Source organism: Onychomys torridus, chromosome 3 (genome assembly GCF_903995425.1).
Source record: "Onychomys torridus chromosome 3, mOncTor1.1, whole genome shotgun sequence".
NCBI classification, from domain to species: Eukaryota; Metazoa; Chordata; class Mammalia; order Rodentia; family Cricetidae; genus Onychomys; species Onychomys torridus.
Genome location: NC_050445.1, coordinates 12,973,593 through 12,994,688, shown reverse-complemented (window position 1 = coordinate 12,994,688; position 21,096 = coordinate 12,973,593). Strand labels below are relative to the sequence as shown.

At 46.4% G+C, this 21,096-nt stretch overlaps 1 protein-coding gene across 2 annotated transcripts in view; it reads right to left on the bottom strand.

The window, feature by feature from the left end:
* The window catches only part of Mindy4 (MINDY lysine 48 deubiquitinase 4), a 107,322-nt gene extending 86,833 nt beyond the window's left edge, over positions 1-20,489 (bottom strand). For both annotated transcript variants that reach the window (XM_036182645.1, XM_036182646.1), the window contains exons 1-5: positions 20,249-20,489; positions 17,116-17,235; positions 11,934-12,166; positions 8,618-8,864; positions 3,007-3,413 (exon numbers count right to left, since the gene is read on the bottom strand). In XM_036182645.1, the coding sequence (XP_036038538.1) occupies positions 3,007-3,413; positions 8,618-8,864; positions 11,934-12,166; positions 17,116-17,235; positions 20,249-20,311 (1,070 nt within the window). In that variant the 5' untranslated portion in view covers positions 20,312-20,489. The remainder of the gene's footprint in view (positions 1-3,006; positions 3,414-8,617; positions 8,865-11,933; positions 12,167-17,115; positions 17,236-20,248) is intronic.
* Positions 20,490-21,096: the final 607 nt, after the last annotated feature.

Sequence of the window (21,096 nt, the reverse complement as noted above, 5' to 3'; positions counted from 1 at the left end):
CCCTGCCTCTGTGAAAAACAATCTTCAGGGGGGGAAGCCAGACAATAGACAAGTTAGAAAACCCAAGAAGCTCTGGTAACGATAAATGCTGTTCAAGAGAAAAGCACAGCCTAGCAGCCAGTCAAAGGAAAACACTCAGCATGAATATATGTGACTAACAAGAGAGGGTCAGTGTGAGATGATGGGGAACGGGGCCTTTCAGAAGGGGCCAAGCTGTCCCCTCCGCAGCAACAAATAAACCCTGTGGAAAACAAAGACCTGAGATCAGCCGCAAAGGAAAAGGACTGGCCCAAACGAGGCAGAGTTAGAACAACAAGGGCACAGTAACCAGAAGTGTGGCTTCCAGACAGAAGGAAGGTGGCAGACAGGTAAGAGCACAGAAGGACAGAAGGGCAGAGGGAAGAAGGGAGGGAGGGAGAAGGGAGGAGAAGAGGAGAAGGACATTGGGAGGCAGGAAATCAGTCCGGTGGGAGAGCTAGAGAGCCCTGCCTGAACAAGACCTCAGTGAGGAGCAACGGTGACGCCATAGGTCACTGCAGAAGAACAAATTACAGAGCAGACAGCTCAGAGAACACCTTCTCTCCTTATAAAGACTAAGAGGCTTTTTTCCACCCCAACAGGAGCAGACAAGCAAATACATAAAAAGGAAAGTGAAGCCCATATGTAAACAGAAAAAAGCACCTGAAACATAAAATCAAGAAAGAATTTAGTAAGAGTTTAAAATGAAAGGTTATACCAAACAATATCATTACATACAATTAAGGATTTGTATTCAAGAGAGGCATGATAAAGTTGTTAGACAATAACAGAGTTAGAGGAGGTATTTTGAAGTCTAAAAGCAACAAGAGACTAATATCCACTGAAAGGAAGTTCAATAACTCCTCCTTTGAATAAGATGCTGTGACGGTTCATCAGAAGCAGCAGCTTGCTGTCAAGACTGACCACCTGAATTCAAGCCCCTGGACCACGTGGTGGGAGGAGATGATGGGCTCCCCAAAGTTCTTCTCTGACCTCCACACCTGCTGCCCTATGGCCTTCTCTCTCAGTCAGGGCCAATGTAGTCATTCATACACAATAACCAGAGTCTGGTCAAATTATTAAAAATGCATGGAAATAGGACACAAAATAGAACTAAAATCCAATGGAAAACTAGACAACAGTCATGGGATGGGGACTTTAAAAACATGATGAATCCTGTGCTTGAACACAAGGAAACCTATTTTTTAAGTGACTGAAAATTCTAAAATGTAAAAAATAAATAAGAAGTTACTTGATAAGTTTAATAGCACATTAGACATGACAAAAGAGAAGAAACATGAACCAAAAACAATTGTCAAAAGAAAATATCCAGATCGGGGCTGGGCTGGTGGTGTGAGCTCCTACAGTCCCAGCACCCTGGGGAGCCAGGAGTTTGAAACTAGCCTGGGCAGTGAGACTTCACTGCCCAAAGAAAACAATCTCCAGATGGAAGTACAGAGAGAGAATGACAGGAAAAAAATAAGTAAAGATATTAAAAAGCCACACCACAAAAACACGTGAAAAGACTATGTGTGTAAGTGGAGTTCCAGACCCAAAAACAAGAAAGAAAAAGAAAGAAACAAAATTGGTATTAAAAGCATTCACAGATGATGATTTTTCCAAACCGATGAAAAGCATCAATCCTCAATTTCAGAAAGGTTGATCTGCCCCAAAAAAATCCTTAATGAAAACCACACTTGGGCGCCGCATCCAAACTGCTGGAAGCCAAGGAAGAAAATGTCCTGAAAGGAGCTGGAAGTGGGGGAGCAGTAGAGGTTTTAAAAAGACACGTTTCCCTCAGAAGTGCAGTGAAACCTTCACACTGTGGACTGACTCACCCCCAGCCCGGAAGAAAGCCTACAGGGACGGAAGGAACTGTGCAGAGACCACTGGAGAAGCAAGCTGAGAATCAAACGTCAAAGATCCACGACAGTGAACTCGAAACAATCACAAACCAAACCAAATGAAAGCAGAACAGACGGAATCATTCAAAGGGCCCAATTACCAAAAGGGTTCCTGGAAAATATGATAGACAAGACTAATGGGGTGTGAGTGGACACACATACTCAAGTGCACAGGGGGTGATGACAGATATTAATATTTTAATTACTACTAATTCATAATTTCAGGAGAGAAGCAGAGACATCACTGCAGATCTTACCAACTTGAAAGTGCACAGAGTGTATTTTAACTGTGTGATCTATACCAGTGATCTAAATACAGATAAAACCTGTCAAAGTCCTTGAAAAATATAACTGGGCCAAACTGACAAAGAATAGAAACTCCTAATTGAAAGTATTTTGATTGAATATATAACATAAAACCCTGCAGAAGTCCCTCCCACTAATTCTACAGTGTACCGAAGGAGACAAAACATCAAACCTACACTCACTCTTCCAGAGCAGAGAAGGCCAGCATCCAATGAGGGAGCAGCAACAGGAAAACCCCACCAGCCAGCCTCCTCCATCAGTCTATGCACTAACGTCCTAAATAAGAGAGTAGTGAATTAAATCCAGTCATAGCACAGCCAAGAAGCTCACCCATTCCAGGTGTAGGACTAGCTGAACACTCAAAAATCGGTTATCTCAGAAACCCCCTGTGGCCTGTTATAAAAGACTGGAGGTAAAAACGGGGTCAAAGAAATAAAAGTAACACCCCCAAGAAGCTCTGGGGGCTGACTCATCGTTGAATGCAGGGATCTCCTCTTAGCCACACCATCCAGGTGTGCTTGGGGACCTCAACTAAAGCCTTCTACAGCTTGGACAATGCGAAGGGCAGAGAAGGCCTCCCCCAGAACATCAGAAAGCATGACCTCTGGCTCCATTTTCTTCCGGGTTGATCATGATCCTCTGGCCCTGCCTGCCTTGCAGGCTCGCAGTGAGAGCACAAGAAACCAAGAGAGCCCCATGAAAGCCATGAGAAGCTAAAGCATGTGGACCAGGTGGTGCTCGGTTTGGGAAAGCCCCCACCTTGGCTCTGCATGCTCACCTGAGAGATGGGGGCTGGCTGTCCTGCCACCTGAATGCTTTTTCCAGCTGCTCTTGGGTCATCCTGGAATTCCCACCAGGCAAGTATAGCTTCAAAGGTGTTGTGCTGGTTTCTGTGTGGCTGTACCCCAGTGGGCTGTCCTCTGAAACACTTCTTATTCTGGGCCTGTCCCTGCGGGACAGCCCTTGTCTGCTGGAAGTGGCATTTGGCTTCTCCAGAGGCAATTCATTCAGCTGACCCAGAGGGCTCCTAGAGACAGAGTCACTGAGGGAAGTAGGGACCTCCTGTGGACCTGGACAGGCTGGGGTGTGGACAAGAGGCTCAGACGGCTGCTGGCTTCCCTCTGGGGCTTGGAGCTTCCTGCTCAAGGCTGAGGACTGTCTCAGAGAGCGTTTGCGGAAAGAGTCCTGAGGGGTAAGGAAAGAGACAGTGAGCATCCTCAGCTGGGAGAGCTGGGAAAAATATTTTCTTTATTCCTTGTAAAGGTCCCTGCCCAGGAAGATCTGTTCCCACCCCAACTCCTTTCTTTTTTTTTTTTCTTTTATTGAAAATTACTTTTTTCGTACAATATATTCTGATTACAGTTTCTCCTCACCCTCCTCCTTCCTGTTCCTCCCAACTCCCTCTCATCTGGATCTACACCTTTTCTGTCTCTCCTTAGAAAAGGCAGGCACTAAGGAATAATAATAAAGTAAAATAAAAGGAGAAAACAAAACCAACAAATCATAATAGAACAAAACAACCAAACTAGAGCCTAGGAAGAAGCACAGCAAAGGCACATAGATGCAGAGATACACACAGGCATCCCACAAAACACATAGATGCAGAGATACACACAGGCATCCCACAAAACACATAGATGCAGGGATACACACAGGCATCCCACAAAACACATAGATGCAGAGATACACACAGGCATCCCACAAAACACATAGATGCAGGGATACACACAGGAATCCCACAAAACCCAAAATAATATATATGGAAAGGACCTGTAAGGGAAAGAGGGAGGGAAGGAGGGAGGGAGGGAAGGAGGGAAGGAGGGAAGGAGGGAGGGAAGGAGAGAGGGCAGGAGGGAGAGAAAGAGAAATAGAAAATGCTCTGACTTAACATGAAACAAAGAGTTTCCAAAGATGCCCTTCAGTTTGTTGTGTTGACCGTCTACTGCTGGGCATGGGGCCTACCTTTAAGAGTAGTTTGTTTCCCAGGGCAACTCCCTTAGAGAAAAGTAAGTTTCATCATGGCTAGGTTTAGGAGATGGGGGCATGTGTCCACTTTTCCTTTCAGCTCTAGGACCCCATCTGGCATGCCCCACACAGGCCTTGTGCATGCTGCCTCAGTCTCTGTGAGTGCATTTGTGCACCAGCCCAGTTGTGTTTGGAAGGCCTTGATTCCTTGGTGTCCTCTGCTGTGGGATGCTCTGTATGTTAAATGGGTTGCTCTGATTGGTTAATAAATAAAACACCGATTGGCCAGTAGCCAGGCAGGAAGTATAGGTGGGACAAGGTGAGAGGAGAATTCTGGGAACTGGAAGGCTGAGGAAGAGAGACACTGCCAGCAGCCGCCATGACAAGTGAGATATAAGGCCATGAGTCACGTGTAAGCCACGAGTCACATGGCAACTTATAGATTAATAAAAATGGGTTAATTTAAGATAGGAGAACTAAATAACAAGAAGCCTGCCACAGCCATACAGTTTGTAAGCAATATAAGCGTCTGAGTGATTTTATAAGTGGGCTGTGGGACTGTGGGGGCTTGGCGGGAGCTGGAGAGAAAAACTCCAGTTACAGTCCTCCAGCCCCTCTGGCTTCTACACACTAACTAAACCACTGAGGCAATGGAGGGGGACTGCTACAGAGAGGCAAAGTACACCTTGGTGGGGAAGCTTTTCCTTGGTTCAGACTTCAGAATCCCTAAGCATTTCCAGAAACAACTCAGAGGCCAGTGGTAGGCCAGGCTGGAATAAAGAGAGATAATTTTTTAGTTCCCTGACCTCCTGGAAATGACTAAATACTCTAAATCTGCTCCCAAGCTGTCTAGGGCATGGCTGCATAGAGGGATGAAGACATCAGTCACCATTCCCAAGGTTATAGCCTCTTACCTCATCCACGACTTACTAGTAAAAGTTGGTGAATACCCAGCAAGTCTTGAATCCTTTCTCTTGAACAACCAGCACACGTGGCCAAAATGCCAAACACCTACCAGAAAACCTAGGAAATTCTACAGCAACCACCATTCAGTGTGCTCCACGGGATTCATATATCACAAGGGAAAGCTCACTTGCCAGACAATTACCAAACAAGTCTACAGCAATGCCCTTAGGAGAAGGTGGATCCTATCACATCCTTCTCACCAGCCATCAAGTCTCACCTGCACACACTGAAGGACCGAACCATCGTGGTAGGAGACACGACCCTGGCTGTACCACTGGTTCTCAAAGTGCAGTCCGCACCTGTGGAGGTCCCCAGACCCTTCGGGGAGTTCAAAACAAATCTTAAAGTAACTAGACACAGCTTGAGTGTGTCCTCCATGGTCCGTATGCTGTGAGCCTGGTGGTGTTGGGATGAAGGAAGCTTCCAACGGTAGGGCCCAGCAGAAGGTAACTGGGTTACAGAGGCACCATCCTTTAAAGGGATCAGATAAACTCCTACAAGAATGGTGTGTTGTAGAAGAACCTGGCACCTCCCCATAGTCTCTTTTCACACACAGCCTGCCTCTGCCACATGCATCCAGCCATGATGGCGTCTGTCGGGATATAAAGTGGACAAGAGACCAGAGTCCAAGCAGACAGGAAGGAGTCTTAAGTCTCTAAGCCTCCAAAACAATGACCTAAATACTCTGTTTATATAATATCCATCCTCAGACACCTCGTTAGAGTACCAGGCAACTGAGTGAGACGGTACAAACAGGACCCAATTTGTCTTTTCACAGTGTGGCTTCACGTGCATAGCAACTGCAGGAAAAACACTGGCTTTGTACCAGGATCTAAACTTTAATGAACAACGATAATGCTGATTTAACTTAAGAACAAGCCCAACTGAAACTTTCATGATTAAGCATTATTAACCCTATTCAGTCCAGAGTGCACAGCACACATCTTTTCAGTATCCCGCGCAACCAAATGGGAGGTACATGTGCCCACTCGCCCAGTAAGAGGGATGGGGGCTACAGCTTGGGTAACCATCTAACTGTGAGTGAAGTGAACTTGCTATTATTTTCAAGGAATGGCAGACAGACCATGGTGATTCAGACTTGGAATTTGGCAGGCATTTCTTGAAAATAAACTGAGCTTGTCACACCAAGGGAAACAAATGCTGTACTGTTTCCAGTAATAAAATACAAAGCTGCAGGCTAAAAATCAGACATTTTGGGAATTCTCTATCAGCCATCGAGAGGTTGGGAGCTTGGAGGGACTTAAAATTCCTGCAGTCTTTGGTGGTCACATCAATAAATGTGCTGTTTTATCTTTTCCATATAATAAAATGTATCCTCATTTAGAAGATCTGTATAACTCAGTAGCCAATATATTTCAAATGACAGGTGCATCATGATTAATCATACAGGACTAGAAGATTCACCATGCATGAGAGGCCTATGGGAACTGATAAAGTACAAAGAGCACAATTATGTGGTTTAAGCTCCACATTAAGGGATGGGGATGTAGCTCGGTTTGATAGTGTGCTTGCTTAGTATACATGAAGTCGGGTTTGAGTCCAAGTGCCACATACACCAGATGTGGTGGCACACACTTATAATCCCAGCAATTGGGAGATGGAGGCAGGAAGGTCAGAAGTTCAGGATCATCCTCAGCTAGACAGCAAGTCGGAGGCCAGCCTGGGCTACATGAGGCCAGAAGAGGGAGTCAGATCTCCTGGAGCTGGAGATACAGGCAGTTATGAGCAACCCAAGATGGGTGCTGGGAACTGAACTCCAGTCTTCTAGAAGAGCCAACAAGTATACTCAAGCACTGAGCTATCTCTCCAGACCCAAGTTTTAATTTCCAATATAGCAAATATCAATGGATATAGCCCCCATAAACAAAAGCTATAGGGATCCTCAGTGTTGAATGCATAAAGAGATCCTGGGACTAAAAGGTCTGAGAGCCACCGCTGAAGTCTAAACTCTCAATTAGATAGACTCCCTTTCTGCCGTGTCCCCAGAAGGGAGAGTGACATCCCATCTCCACTGAGGCAGCTCTAAAGTACAATCCTCATACCAACTTCCAACCAGGGGTATAGCAGTGTTGCCAGAGTCCTCAGGGGACTCAACACCACTCCACCCTGCAAAGGCTCATGAACACACACCATGTGCCACACGCAAATGTGACAGCCCTCAGGAGCCTCAGACTAAACCTAAGATGGTTAGGAGAGTTCCTCTCATAATGCCAGCACATCACTCCACTGGTGGTGACCATTCAAGGTACCCAGGGAGATCCAACAGAAAAACAAGGGCACTATGACTAACTAGCAATGCCTGCCAAAGGAAGGCATTATAAGATGGCACCAATGGCTGAAAGCCACATATTTGCCACCCTGGGACTAGGCTATTCCTCCTTCCACATTTGAAGAAATCTCTTACATTCTGCCAATAAGAATTATCTTTTCAAGATTCAACACTTCCAAAGACTAAGCTTTCTCCTGACTTCTCTCCAACCTGGCTAGCCACCTTCCTCTGGACAGGGTCCCATTTAGGGATTTCCTTCTTTGACAAGACGCCTTGGGTGGGACATGGCACCAAGGTGTGGCGTGGACCACACAGAGGGAAGCAGACTCTCACTCCTTCATCATTACACCAAGATGCATGACCATAAGAATACAGAAATGCCAGAGATTCCCAGGCAGTTTCAGATAGCCATCCAACATGAACCTCAGCTAAGAGAAATGAAAACCTTGATCAAAGGTGCCACAGGACTGGATGAGGCAGGGAGAGGATTCCGCCTCTTTGTCCTAACCCACAGAGCTCAAAGATTAGTGCCAGCATCAACACACTCATCCAGACACAGACACACACCTACGTGACAGGGAGGCAGCATTTCACAGATAACCAGTGTAGGTCTGCCCAGCCCCTCACGTTACTGATACAGGGTGTGACGCTGCTATGTTCCCATTTATTGCTTTGAAAACTTCTTTCACACTGTCCTCTCATTTGGACCCTTCCACCTAATGAGACCAAATCATGATTCCTCCTTAAAGGAAACCACCAAGCAATGAGTCAAACTGTTACAACTTGAAAGAAAAAAGAAAATGGAACAAAATAAATGATAGCTTTAGGACCAGGATTTCTACTCCCCTTTAACCTCGATGGTGGTAAGCAATGATATTCTCCAGACTAAGGGAGTTATCCTACTCTAGAACTGCAAAGACAAAGCCAGGAATGTGTGTCTTCACTCGTGGGAAGAGGGATGAAATCAGAGCATCCATTGTACTAACTCGGGTAGATAAACTAAGGGCAGGGAAGCAGGGAAGCCTACTGGGGATCCACAGGGTCATTGAAAGAGGAAACAGGCAGGCATGCTTCCTGTCCCCACATGCATGCCTTTCTCAGCCAGACTTGCCTGAAGCCTATCTCTCACTCCCTAGTCTACAGAAAACACAAAGAGTGGCAGTCCCACCTGCGGGGAGCTGGCGACGGGCCCGGCCATCATGCCTCGGAAAATCAGGCCAGACTTTGGCCTGGTCCTCTCCACTGGCCTCTTCACATCTGTGCAAGGCTCTGGTGAATGAAGATGCTCCACCTTCTCCCACGCAGGAACCAAAGGGAGGCTGTCCCCCAGAACCATGTGTGCAGGCTTACTTTTCTGTGGGCTTTTTTTGGATGTCATGAAATTACCAAGTATATCCCCATCAAGATTGTCATGCCTGCAAAAACATAGTATTTCCATTAAAACAGAGCCTCCAAATGAATGATAATGATAAACCCCAAAGTCAGCCATGATTTATAAATATACAATTAGAAATGAGCCAAGGCTCTGTCAGCAGAGGTAAGAAATAAAAAGCACTTCTTCAGTATCAGGGCAAGTGCAGCAGTGTACAAGCAAAGTCAGGGACAATGATCCACAAGGGATTCTAAGTCCTAATGGCCGAAGGCTGAAGAGCATCTTGGTTCTTGCAGACTCAAATGATAAAGGATGGAACCTGTATATGGAGAACACACCTAGGGCAACTTTGACATTTCCAAGTGTTCAGTAAAGCTGAAAGGGTGTGTATACATGTAGTTGTGTGTGTGCAAGGCAGGAGGAGAGGGAACAGAAGCAAAAGAAAAAAGTGAGAAACAAAAAAAGGATCGAGAAGTACTCTCTTTTGGTGGCACCGCTTAGATGGTTGGTCATGTCTAGATGAAATTGAGTATCCCTTTCCCAACCACTGGCTGTCAGAAACTCATTGAAGTAAATGAAGACAAACGTCATTGCTTTCTATGAGAAGCACATGGCCACACACACTGCTGCTAATGCCATGGGTAAAGAGTAGGAATGTTACGTCATCTGAACTAGTGGGAATGACAAACAAGGTTTTCCCATGAAACAAGGTGTCTTGACCCAAGGCAGACTGCACCAGCTGTTGAGAAAGGACATTCCTGTTATAGACCAAGAACTGGAGAGAGGGAGCTCAAGTCTGTTCAGGGATGCATGTTGATGCCAATCTGAGTGTTCTCAACTTGGCTATTGAAAAAGAAGAGAAGGAGGAAGATGGTGATGATGATTCCTGAACTGACTGACATATTCTACTGTGTCTCAGTAGTTGGGGCCCCAAAGAGCTAGCAGAATCCTAAAGCTTTTCAATCTCTTTAAAGAAGATGTCCTACAATATGGTGGGCATCATGTACAATAATAATGTTAAACAAAGTAAGAAGCCCAGGACCAAAGCACCCAAGATTCAGCACTCCACATGTCCTGCGACACAGCTGCAGTTACTCCACATGTCCTGCAACACTGACGCCAGTGCATTGCTCTGAAGAAACAGCACACTAAGAAAAATAAGGAGGCTACAGAATATGCTAAACTTGTGGCCAAGAGAATGAAGGAAGCCAGAGAAAAGACTGGGAACAGATCGCCAAGAGATGTAGGCTAGCTTCACTGAGCACTTCTACTTTGAAGTCCGAGTCCAGTCAAAAGTAAGTCTTTAAGAGTAACCAGACCTTGAATCTCAAAAGAAAAAAAAAAAAAGCAAAAAGTGAGAAAGAACAGGACTGAGGTAAAGGAGAGCTTTGTCTGGGCTGCTCAGAGGCCCTTTACTCCACTGATCCCAGATTTCTTCCTCAGGTCCCTAGTATAATGGTACTGATACCTACACTGTGCCACACCTCCCAGCAAGCCTTGGGTCACACATGAAAGCAGCAGTCACTTGTGCCATTATCGGGGAATGCCAGGCAGAGGACAAGGCCAAGGAAGGTTGGGGTGACCTGGAGAGAGCACCTAGAGAATTCTTGAAGCCCAAGCACACAGGCCTGGGAGGGAACTAGCTCCGGTGAACAGTGGGCGCTGGGCTGGTAGAGACTTGCAAAGTTATCCTAAGGTACTTGGGGTTTCTCCTAAAAGCTACAGGGAGTGCCTCATGACCTTCAAGGAAGGAGTGGCCTGTCCCAGTATGGACTGTGGAAAGCTCACCCTGTCCAGGTCAGAGTGGAATCTGTGGATGTGCTGACCTCTGCATGGAGCCCAGGACAGTACTCAGAAGAGTTACACAGGGAAAAGAGATGGACATATGAACAGAGGCCTTTGTTGTCATGTCAAGAAGAGCAGCAGCTTTTAGCATCACTGGGAACCAAGAGCTGACGGGATACAAAAGAGAGAGGGAGGGAGGGAGGGAGGGAGGGAGAGAGGGAGGGAGGGAGAGGCAAGGAAGCATAAAGGTACCAAGGTGCATCAGGCTTGGGGAAATGGTAGGGTCAGGACCTGGAGGCTTCAACTACCTCATTGTTTGGTTTGATCCCAGAAATACTGACTTTCCCAAGCAGGCAGCAAATGCCTTTGCAAAAGGGGCCACCTTATACCACCTCCTGACTTTTCACGTTTAATGCCTCAGGTTACTTCCCTATAGTGGCCTCACACTTTCTTAACTTGACATTCATGCACTGAGTTTTTCCAACCCTCAGAAAGAAATGCTTTTCTGCCAAGTGGAAGAGGAGACCCATTCCCCAGAAGCTATCCCCACTATTGGTGACTTCATACAGTATGTGACCGTGTAAGTTACATACACCATTGGAGAGCACGTGTGTCATAGGATAGCTGCAAACTGGTGGGACTATTCTCCAAATAATGGAGGCTCAATTATGAATATCATGTACCTGTTTCAAAGAAAATCAAAGCAAGTCCCTGAACCTTAGGAATCATGGGATATAAAGTCAACCTTCTGAAATGTAAGTAAATAACATCATAAAATGGTCCACTCTTCCTGGCCTTTTGAAGAAAATAACATGGCTCTGTGACAGAGAATTTGAAACATACAGTGTGGTAAACTTAACAGTGACACCCAAAGATGTGCATGTCCAGATCCCTGAAACCCTAACTGTGAGATCTCTGATGGTTAATCCTCATTGTCAACATGACTGGCCTTAGAATCACCTAGGAGACTGGTGAGACACGCCTCTGGGTGCACCTGTGAGAGCATTTCCAGCAAGGTTTAACTGAATAGGAGAAGACCCACCCTGATGTGGACAGGACCATGCCATGGGCTGAGGAGAACAAAGGGGGTCAAAGTGAATACACAGGCGTTGAACCTAAGAACAGGCTGGGTGTTTCTGTGAAGGTAGTTTGTAAAAGTGACTGGTGCTTAGACCCAGCTGACTTTAAAGAAGGCGGATTATGGTCTGTTTCCTGGCGTCAACGAGTCACCGTGATTTGTTACAGCAGCAAAACAAGCTGCTAGGCGGAGTGAGGAGGAGGAGGAGGAGGAGGAGGAGGAGGAGGAGGAGGAGGAGGCGGCAGATACCTGGCTTTGCCAGCTTCTAGCCATGATACTCGTCTTCCTGTGTCTTCATCTGAAAGATCGTATATATTCACCAGTGTGTTCTCTGAGCATCTCGACGGCAGTTTGTTATTTTTCTTTGCAACTGGGAGTTCAGGGATCGGGGCTCCTGGACTTAAGTTGTCTGTGTTCCCAGAATGGTGCAGAAAGTATCTGGTTATGAGCTCAAGGTTTGTTTTTAGAGGCTTTTCCTTTGCCTATCATTGGGGAGGGAAAAAGAAAACAGCATTAACTGAATGTACAGAGTTAGGAGAAGAGTGAGAGACTGACCATCCCGATCCTTTGACGTAAGTCCCAAGCTTCCCCATCACACTACACACTTCCTTATTCTGAGGGCCAGGCACTGTACTGGGTGGGGGTTCAGAGACAGAGACAACATCTCCACTCCAGAAAAACTAACATCTTGTGCACTGTGATGTGAATAGAGGGCTGTCCAAAGCTAATCTCCTTTTGCATTCTTTCCCTATGGAAACAACTAGAAGAGACAGATCTTTTCATTTAAGACTACAGTTTTAATTTCGTACTAGGCTTCATTTATAGGGTGGGGGGTGGCACTGCAAGTGTGTGCGATCAGAAGCCCACTTAGAGTAGTTGGCTCTCTCCCTCCACCGTCTCTCTGGCCTCTGTAGAGCCAAGGAGTTGAGGCCTGTGCAGTAGACTGTGCTATTACCTTTGTTTATGTTGCATTTGTTTAACTCTGTGAAGCTGTGTTACTCTGCCTGAGTAAAACACCTGATGGCCTAATAAAGAACTGGCCAATAGCAAGGCAGGAGAAAGGATAGGCGGGGCTGGCAGACAACGAGAATATGTAGGAGAAATCTGGGAGCAGAGGGAGATCGAGAGCATCCAGAGAAGGAGGAGGACTCCGGGGCCAGCCACCCAGCTACACATCAAGCCACGGAGTGAGAATAAGATTCACAGGTAAGAGAACGGGGAAAGCCCAGAGGCAAAAGGGAGACAAGACAATTTAAGTTAAGAAAGCTGGCAAGAAAATAAGCCAAGCTAAGGCCAGGCTTTTATAATTAAGAATAATCCTCCATGAACGATTTATTTAGGAGCTGGTTGGTGGGCCCCACAAAAGAGTAAAATACCCAGAACAACATTTTGGTGCCCAACATGAGGCTAGAATAAAAAAATAAAATAATAAAATTAAAAAAAAAAAAAAAAAAAAAACAGCAGGCTTGAACATTTATTAGTGGGTGTTCTGGGATGTCCCCCACCCACAGGCTCATGTTCTGGGTACTTGGTCACCAGCTTGTGGCACTATTTGGAAGTCTGTGGAGCCTTTAGGAGATGGGGACAGGCTGGCAGAAATAGATAATAAGGGGTAAGATTTTGAAGGTCATACCTGCCTCTGATTCCAGCCTCATGTTCTTTGTTTCTGGTCTACATCACATTATAAGCCAACTCACATTCTAGCCACCCATCAGGATGGACCAAAATATCTAAAATCATGATCCCAGATAAACTTACATCCTCTAAGTTGTTTCTGTTAGGTATTTTGTCATAGCAAAGACAGAGGTAAACAACATTGACCACTAGTGACTGTAGAACCTGAAGCAAGAGGTTCAAATGAAAAGAAAAAAGTCATCTGGGACCGACTCAGGTTATACCCCCAACGATTTAAAACAGAAAAGTATGTAAAGAAATGCTTCAAGCAATAGTTTTTATAATAAATGATACCAGTGTTTTTCCAGCCTTGCCTGCACGCATATTTTCTTTAGAAGTTTTTGGATTTCTTTTTGTTGTTGTTGTTTAATACACAACCAACTGAGACTTACTATACTCAAATAGCAAGAACTAGAGCTTTGATTTCTCGTGAACCCCTCCCCCCAAATGATCTGAACAGACACCTAGTTGTCCAAGCAGTGATCCACAGTCTGACTTAGGAATCTGGCCATGTATCAGTTCCACCCCAAGAGTGGGGAGCTGGGAGCACTCGGTCCTGCTGAGCTGTGGCCAGACATGGGCTTTCATGAGGTGATGCCAAGTCAAGCAGCCAAGTGTCCGAGGAAGGGCCTAGTAGTGTGCAGCCCTCAGCACTGGCCAAGTCCTTCCCCTCCTCCTCTCTGGCCAGGATCCATGACCAGTGGACAACACTGAGTTCAACAGCCTTATCAGATAATTAAAGTCAGAAATAAAGTTTATTTACTTGGTTTTTATAAGGCCAAAAAAATTATTTTGTCTTGGTCTAAATTAAGATTCCAATGAAGCAAGTTGAAGAAAACATGCAATTTATTTCAAAGGTCTTGCCTTTTCTCTCAGTGAGGTGCTCTGGGGTCCTGGGCTGCCCACAGTACACTTTTGTGAGTTTTTATAGCACTAAGTTCACAGCGAACACACAGCCTTGAAGTGAAGCTAATACCATTTCCCCAAACCCCTCCCCCCCTCTTACGTAGGTTTTCAAATCTACCACCTAACTGTCAGGAAAAGCAAGGTAATGGGAGTATTCACACCAAGCTGTAGGGCTGCCCTGGGGTCTGGTGAGCTCTGGGCTCAGCAAATCTCAAAACTACTTGCAACAGATGACTAGTAAGTATATTTTCCTTTAAAACATAGGCTCCCATTCATTCTATCATGGCTGAAAAGTACTGTTTATGTCAAATAACCAGGGATTCACCCAGGTCTGATGATACCTTAAGTTTTGAAGATAATAGCTACTTTAGAGAGATGATGGTGTAGTGGAAAAATAAAAATAACTTAAATAACAAGATTCTCCTAAGAAATTAAGTGAATATGTTAGGGGACCAGTAGGGGTTTTTGGATTTCTGGGTAAAGGTCCTAGTCTCTGTGAAATATCTCCCTAACATGAACATCCCATGACTTTGCCTCCAAATCCAACAACTGAAGGGTACAGGCTGTCCAAGTCAATGCATCCCTGACCCAGGACTGCACACATGTGTGTGTGGGGAACAAGAGGAGCTCAGCCTGGGGCTGACCTCACTTGGCTGCCGGGGCCTAACCTTCTCAAGGGGATCACAAGGGCTCCTGCAGGCAGAGTCGCTATAAACTGAGGGCCAGTGGTTGGGGCCTGCACACCTGCCTGGAATACCACCTTGCACTTACACAGGGCAGCCTGACCCAAGGTCCTCTTTGTCATGCCCTAAACAGTGGGTTAGTTGTCAAGGGACCAGGAGACTTTTCTGCATATTCCAAATAATCTTGTTTTCATTCCTACATACCCATTCAATCAGTTAGGATTTCATTTCATTTTATTTATTTTTATGTGTGGGAGTGATGTGTGTATATGTGTATGTGTGTATATGTGTATGTGTGTAGTACATGCACATAAGTGTGCAGGTGTGCACGGGAGTTCACAGGCATGTGGAGGTCAGAGGGGGATGTCAGGTGCCATCCTTTAACTAACGTTGTCTGCCTTATTGCCTTGAGACAAGGTGTCTCACTGCACAGGAAGCTGGCTGGCCAGCAAATTCCTAGGATCTGCCTGTCTCTGCCCCTAGTGCTGGTGTGAGAGGAATGCAAGGCTTCTGAGGTGGTTCCTGGAGACTCAAACTCTTACCACCAAACCATCTCCCCACACCCAAGTCTCCCTTTGAAAATCAACCTCTAACCCAGTGCTGGGCCCAGTAGCACTTGTAATTCCAATACTCAGAAGGCTGAAGCAGAATTGCCATGGTTTAAGGCTAGCCTGAACTACGTAGAGAGTTTTGGCCCAGTTTTGGCTACAGAATAAGATTGTGTCTCAAGAAACAAAAAAAAGGAGGGGGAGGGTGGCTGGAGAGATGGCTCAGGGCCTAGGAGCACTGGCTGCTCTTCCAGAGGACCTGGGTTCAGTTCTCAGCATCCACATGGCAGCTCACAACTGTCTGTAACTCCAGTTCCAGGGGATCTAATACCTTTACACCAATGCTCATAAAATAAAGTTAAATAAATTATAAAATTTTTTTTTTTTTTAAAAAAGAGGGTTGGGGATTTAGCACTCGGTGGTAGAGTGCTTGCCTAGCAAGCGCAAGGCCCTGGGTTCAATCCTCAGCTCCACAAAAAACAAACAAACAAACAAACAAACAAACAAAAAAAGAACCAGGATCTCTACACTAATCCATAAATAACTGTCAGATGTCAAATCGCCACCTTGGGTCACAGCCCTCCCCAGAGGGCAAACTCCCAACATATCAGTGGGTTCAGAGCTTCTGTACTGTGCCCAGAGAAGCTGGCCCAGAAGGCCAAGGCAGGATGTCCTCAGTTTACTCACCAAAGAATGGCTTCCCTCACGTCTCTCATATCAGACTTCTGCATGAGATGTCACTTAGAGCCTTGCATTTTAAAGTATAGCAGACGCAGAACTATTTGACTCTTCATGACTATTCACTAGCTTCTCTCTAACTCTTACAGCATGCCCAAGCATGAGGCAACATCTGCTGGGAAGGACTCTTTCTTCTAACAGAAAGAGAAATTCAGTCCGGACTATAGCTTTTTACATTCATTTTACATTTGTATTCACCCTTCTAGGCTGTCGCTCATTTATTACACAGACACATATGGATTCTTCAGTAAGTCCTAAGACAATTCATCAAACATGTGGACACAGTATGAAAAAGACACACAGTCTCTGCCCACCGTCTAACTCCATGGGCATGAGGGAGGCGGACACTACTGAAACAAAATGTCCTACTTCAAATACAGGGCACGGAAGAAGCCTCCAGGGTACCATGACAGCAGCAGGCGGGATAGGGGTCTGGGACTAGTGGGCCCTCTATACCTCAAGAAAACATATTCCCTTGGCTTCCTCAACTCCCATACACCTGGGTGTGCTAAACCTAGCTTCCACCTCTGCTGACCTACATGTCACAAGAGACTTACAACCACAGAAGGGAAATCTTATTTAAAATATATACATACATACATATATATATACATACATACATACATAATATATCCTTAAGCAGTCTTGCTAAAAATACCATTGTGTGTGGGTTAAGGGGAGCACAGAGAACAATTATCAAAGAATAGGCATGACAGGCCCTGACTCAGTAAGACAAAGTGACCTCAGACCCACCAGGGGACACTCAGGTCTGGTGGGGTGAACCTAGTTCACTCTGAGAGTTGTCATCTTGGCCAGTCCCCAAACTTCCTGCCACAGCTGCCAGACCCTGGGTGCAAGGACGCCATCTCACAAGGCGCTCACCTTGTTTTCCCTGTAGAGAAACTCCAGATGGAGAACTTTGCGGAGATCGTTTCTGCTGTTGATGCTGAGCTCGCAGCGGGGGCGCTCCTGGTCCATGGTCACAAATGTCTTCTTCAAACCCTGAGGGAAGAAGTCTGAGTCACCGATGGCCACTTGAAATGAAAACCTGCCTTTCTCTGACGCACGGTAAACAGAAAACTGCTGGGACTCATTAGGATTGGGCTCATCCTTGCAGGACCACAGCCAGAGGCCCCAGGCTGACTTCAGAATTCATTCTCGTGAAACCACTGGCCTTGATGGCTTGGTCAGTTTGGTTTGGGGTCAGCTATGGCTGGGGTTGTGGACTCACTTTATAAATAACAATGAAATCCAGGTAACTAGCGTGCTGAAAGTCAGCTCGGGAGCTATGTGTCTGACCTAGACGTAGGGCCATGAAAGACGAACCTTTAAAAATAAACGGAAGTTTGGGGGGGAAAAAAAACACAGTCGAAAGGCCAACAATTGTTCTCTTAACTTTTCAGCGGAGGAAGCCAGGAGACACGCTTGAAGTCACATGATCCACATCAGTCTAGCCAGGAAGCCTGATGGGCACCCAGTCTCCTGCAGAGCACCTCATGAATGTCTGCCAAGTGACCAGCAAACCACTACCCATCACCCACCCTAAACACACAGAGACCCAGGTCCAGGGACAGTAAACTGGGGGGATCCAGCCCCTGCCCCCAGGAGCTTGGCGTCCTCCCATCACAGGACACTATGATCACCCAATGCCTGCGGAAGATGTCTCAACCCTTCCTTGCTCCTGATGGACCCTAGAGCCCAAGTGCTAGCTAGGTAGGCCTCAACTGCCCCTTCAGCCTTTGTGCTCAGAACATTATAACAGCTCCAAATGCTGGAAAACAAAACCACACTCAGTGTCTGCCATGAGTTTTGATGAGAAAGTGAATCCGGGAAAGAAAAAGATAAGCAGAGTAAATGGGGTTTTAAGGAAAAGCACAGAGAGAAACAAATGTGTCTGTATGTGTTAGAGAAAAGAAGGCTGAGTGAAGGAGGAGGCAGGCTCAGAAGCACCCCCAAAACCGAAGCAATAGGAAAAGTAATTACAACTGGACGAGGGGATGCGCAACTCGGAATTCCAAATACAGGAGTCAGAAGCAGGAGACTCAAGAGTATGAATACAGCCTGGGCTACAGAGAGAGTTTAAAGACAGCCTGGGCTACAGAGAGAGCTTGAAGAGAACCTGGGCAATGTAAACATGACCCTGTCTCAAAACCACCCCAACCACCAACACCAAAAACACAAGCAATTGCCCTAGCCCATAGTTCTGGCTCTCTATGATTTTGTGAATATCTTAGTTTGGGTTTCTATTGCAGTGATGAAATACCAACACCAAAGCAATTTCAGGGGAGGGGTTACTTGGCTTACACTTCCGTTCACTGTTCATCACTGATAGAAGATGGGACAGGAACTCCAACAGGGCAAGAACATGGAGGCAGGAGTTTCCATGCAGAGGCCATGGAAGGATGCTACTGACCGGTTTGTTCTGCATGGCTTGCTCAACTTTGTTTGTTCTGCATGGCTTTCTTATAGAACCCAGGACCACCAGCCCAGGGATGGCCCTACCCATAATGAGCTGGACCCTCCCTCATCAGTCACTAATTAAGAAAATGCCCTACAGGCTTGCATACAGCCTGATCTTATGGAGGCATTTTCTTAACTGAGGCTCCCTCCTCTCAGATGACTTTAGCTCATGTCAAGTTGACATAAAACTATATCCATCACAGTCAGTAAATAAAGATACCTCTCTTTTAGATAAAGCAAGGGGAGGAAGAGGAGGTCAGGTAGGTAGATGGTTTCTGAGGTGGTACCCAGTTGGGTGGTCAGCTTGTTGGCCCTGTCAAGGTGAGAGACAAGCAGGTGTGACAGCTGTAATGGGAGCAAGTACCAATGAGCAAATAGTCAAGGTGAGCCCAGGTCCAATCCTGATCAAATGCTCATCATGGGACCCAGGATGTCCGTGTGGGCTCTGGATTGCACTCAAGAAATGAAGGCTTCTCTGACACCTCTACATCCAGTGCCAGACTTAGCTTCGGCCATCAGCCTCTGAGCACGTGTCACTGATAATCCAACTTTAACCCAAGACTCAGTAAGAGGTCAAAGGAGACACAATGAAGGCAGATGCATTATAATTTTTCAAAATAAACATAAATCATAAAAAAAAGCACACAAGCATTTGAAAACAGGCTCATTCAGAGCCAGGGAAGCAACTGCAAAGTTGAACTGCTATGTGCACATTGTGCACATTGTATGTAAGTATCAGATATAATCACTAATCCTCACTATACATTACACATGAGTGGAATTTCAAAGTTTCTGTTTATAGAAATGGCGTAGTAATGTCACACGTACATCATAAACTAGTAACATATATCTAAACTTCCACTATCTGACCTCAAATCCTTCCCCTTTGATCCATGTGTGTGTGTGTTTCCATCTCAAATAAGTGACCCCTAGACCAGCTGAATATGACATCACATGGAAGCATAGCCCTCAGCCACTTCATGTAAAATACAAACCAATGCCCAACTCCTGGTCCCCATGAAGCATCCTCCTCTCCTAGACTCCATGGGGTACCCAAGATGCTCCTAACTTACAAACATTTTGAAAACTCTTCTGGGATGAGACAATAAGAGAATTCACATAATTCTTCTACAAAAGTTCATGCAGCAGCTGGAATTTCCACTTTTGATTAAAAGGACGCAAAGAACTGACTGTCCAGAACTTTCTTTTGGGGAAGTTCTTTCCTAGAGACATGCCCTGTGCCCCAGGCTGGGAGAACGTGCTCTGCCCTGGACACCTTTGCCAACCTGGCACTGCCGTGACCACTGGTGCCAGGGGAGGGCAGCAGAACAAGGGCCGGCCTGGCTTTGTGGAAGTACCCTCGGACTAGGAAGGACTGGCTTCTGGGAAATGTAGTTTCCCTGTCTCAAGAAAGGGGCGCTCTTGGGGTAATCTGCGGCTAACACAGGGGGTGGATGCTCTCCCACCCCCGAAGGTGCAAAGATACTGACCGAAACCCCAAGTTGCCCCCCAACTTTGGAGCGGCCTCCTGGGCTTTGGAGTGCCCAGCCATTACCTTTCTGCTAAGAAACTCCCTGACCAGGGAGGCGGCCACCTCCTCCACGTACAGGCTGTCCATGCTGCTGGCGCTGACCCCAGGCCACGCGGCCGCCTGCTGCCCCAGGCCGCCTAATCCGTTGGGCCCAGTAAAGCGGCGTTGCCGTGGCGACGGTGGCCTCCGCGCCAGGAAGAACTCCTCCCCTTCCTGGGGAACCAGCGTTCTAGGAGTGCGGGAGGGAAGAAGGGAGGAGCATCCTCCAAGCTGCCCGTCTTCGCAGGAGGCAGGGCAGCAATTGAGGGCGGAGCATAGCCTGTGCGCTCTAAGAGCAGGACTGACTCTAGCCTCCTGTGGTGGATGTAAGTGCTCGAATCGGAAGGTTCCATTTCTCCACGTATTAAATGGGAAGCACGCCTACCCTGATTCTTAAAGGTCTGAGCCGGCGGGAAAATGTCCGCAACAATCCACCCTCAGGACTACGGTTGCCTCTCAGGTGCACTGACACAGACCTTAGTGGCCAGTCTTCTGAATAGCAAGCAGGCCAAGACTCCAATTCCTAGCATCTAGAAACTGGAAGGGATGAAAGACAGGAGAAGCCCAGGTCTTTGCCGGTCACTTGGGTATCACCTCAACCTTCTTCACATCCGTACTTCCCTGATGTGTTGGTTTGGTGGGACCGCCGTAATAAAATGCCACCATCTGTGGCTTCAGCGGCAAAATTACTGTCCTGCAGACTTATAGCCTGCAAATTCGTGATCAAGGTGTCCCCGGGGGTTCTTCTTGCTTGAGGCCCCTCCATTGCCTCCATCTTCTTTCCATGTCTCTACAGAGCCTCCCTCTAAATGTGTCTGTGTGCTAGTCAACTC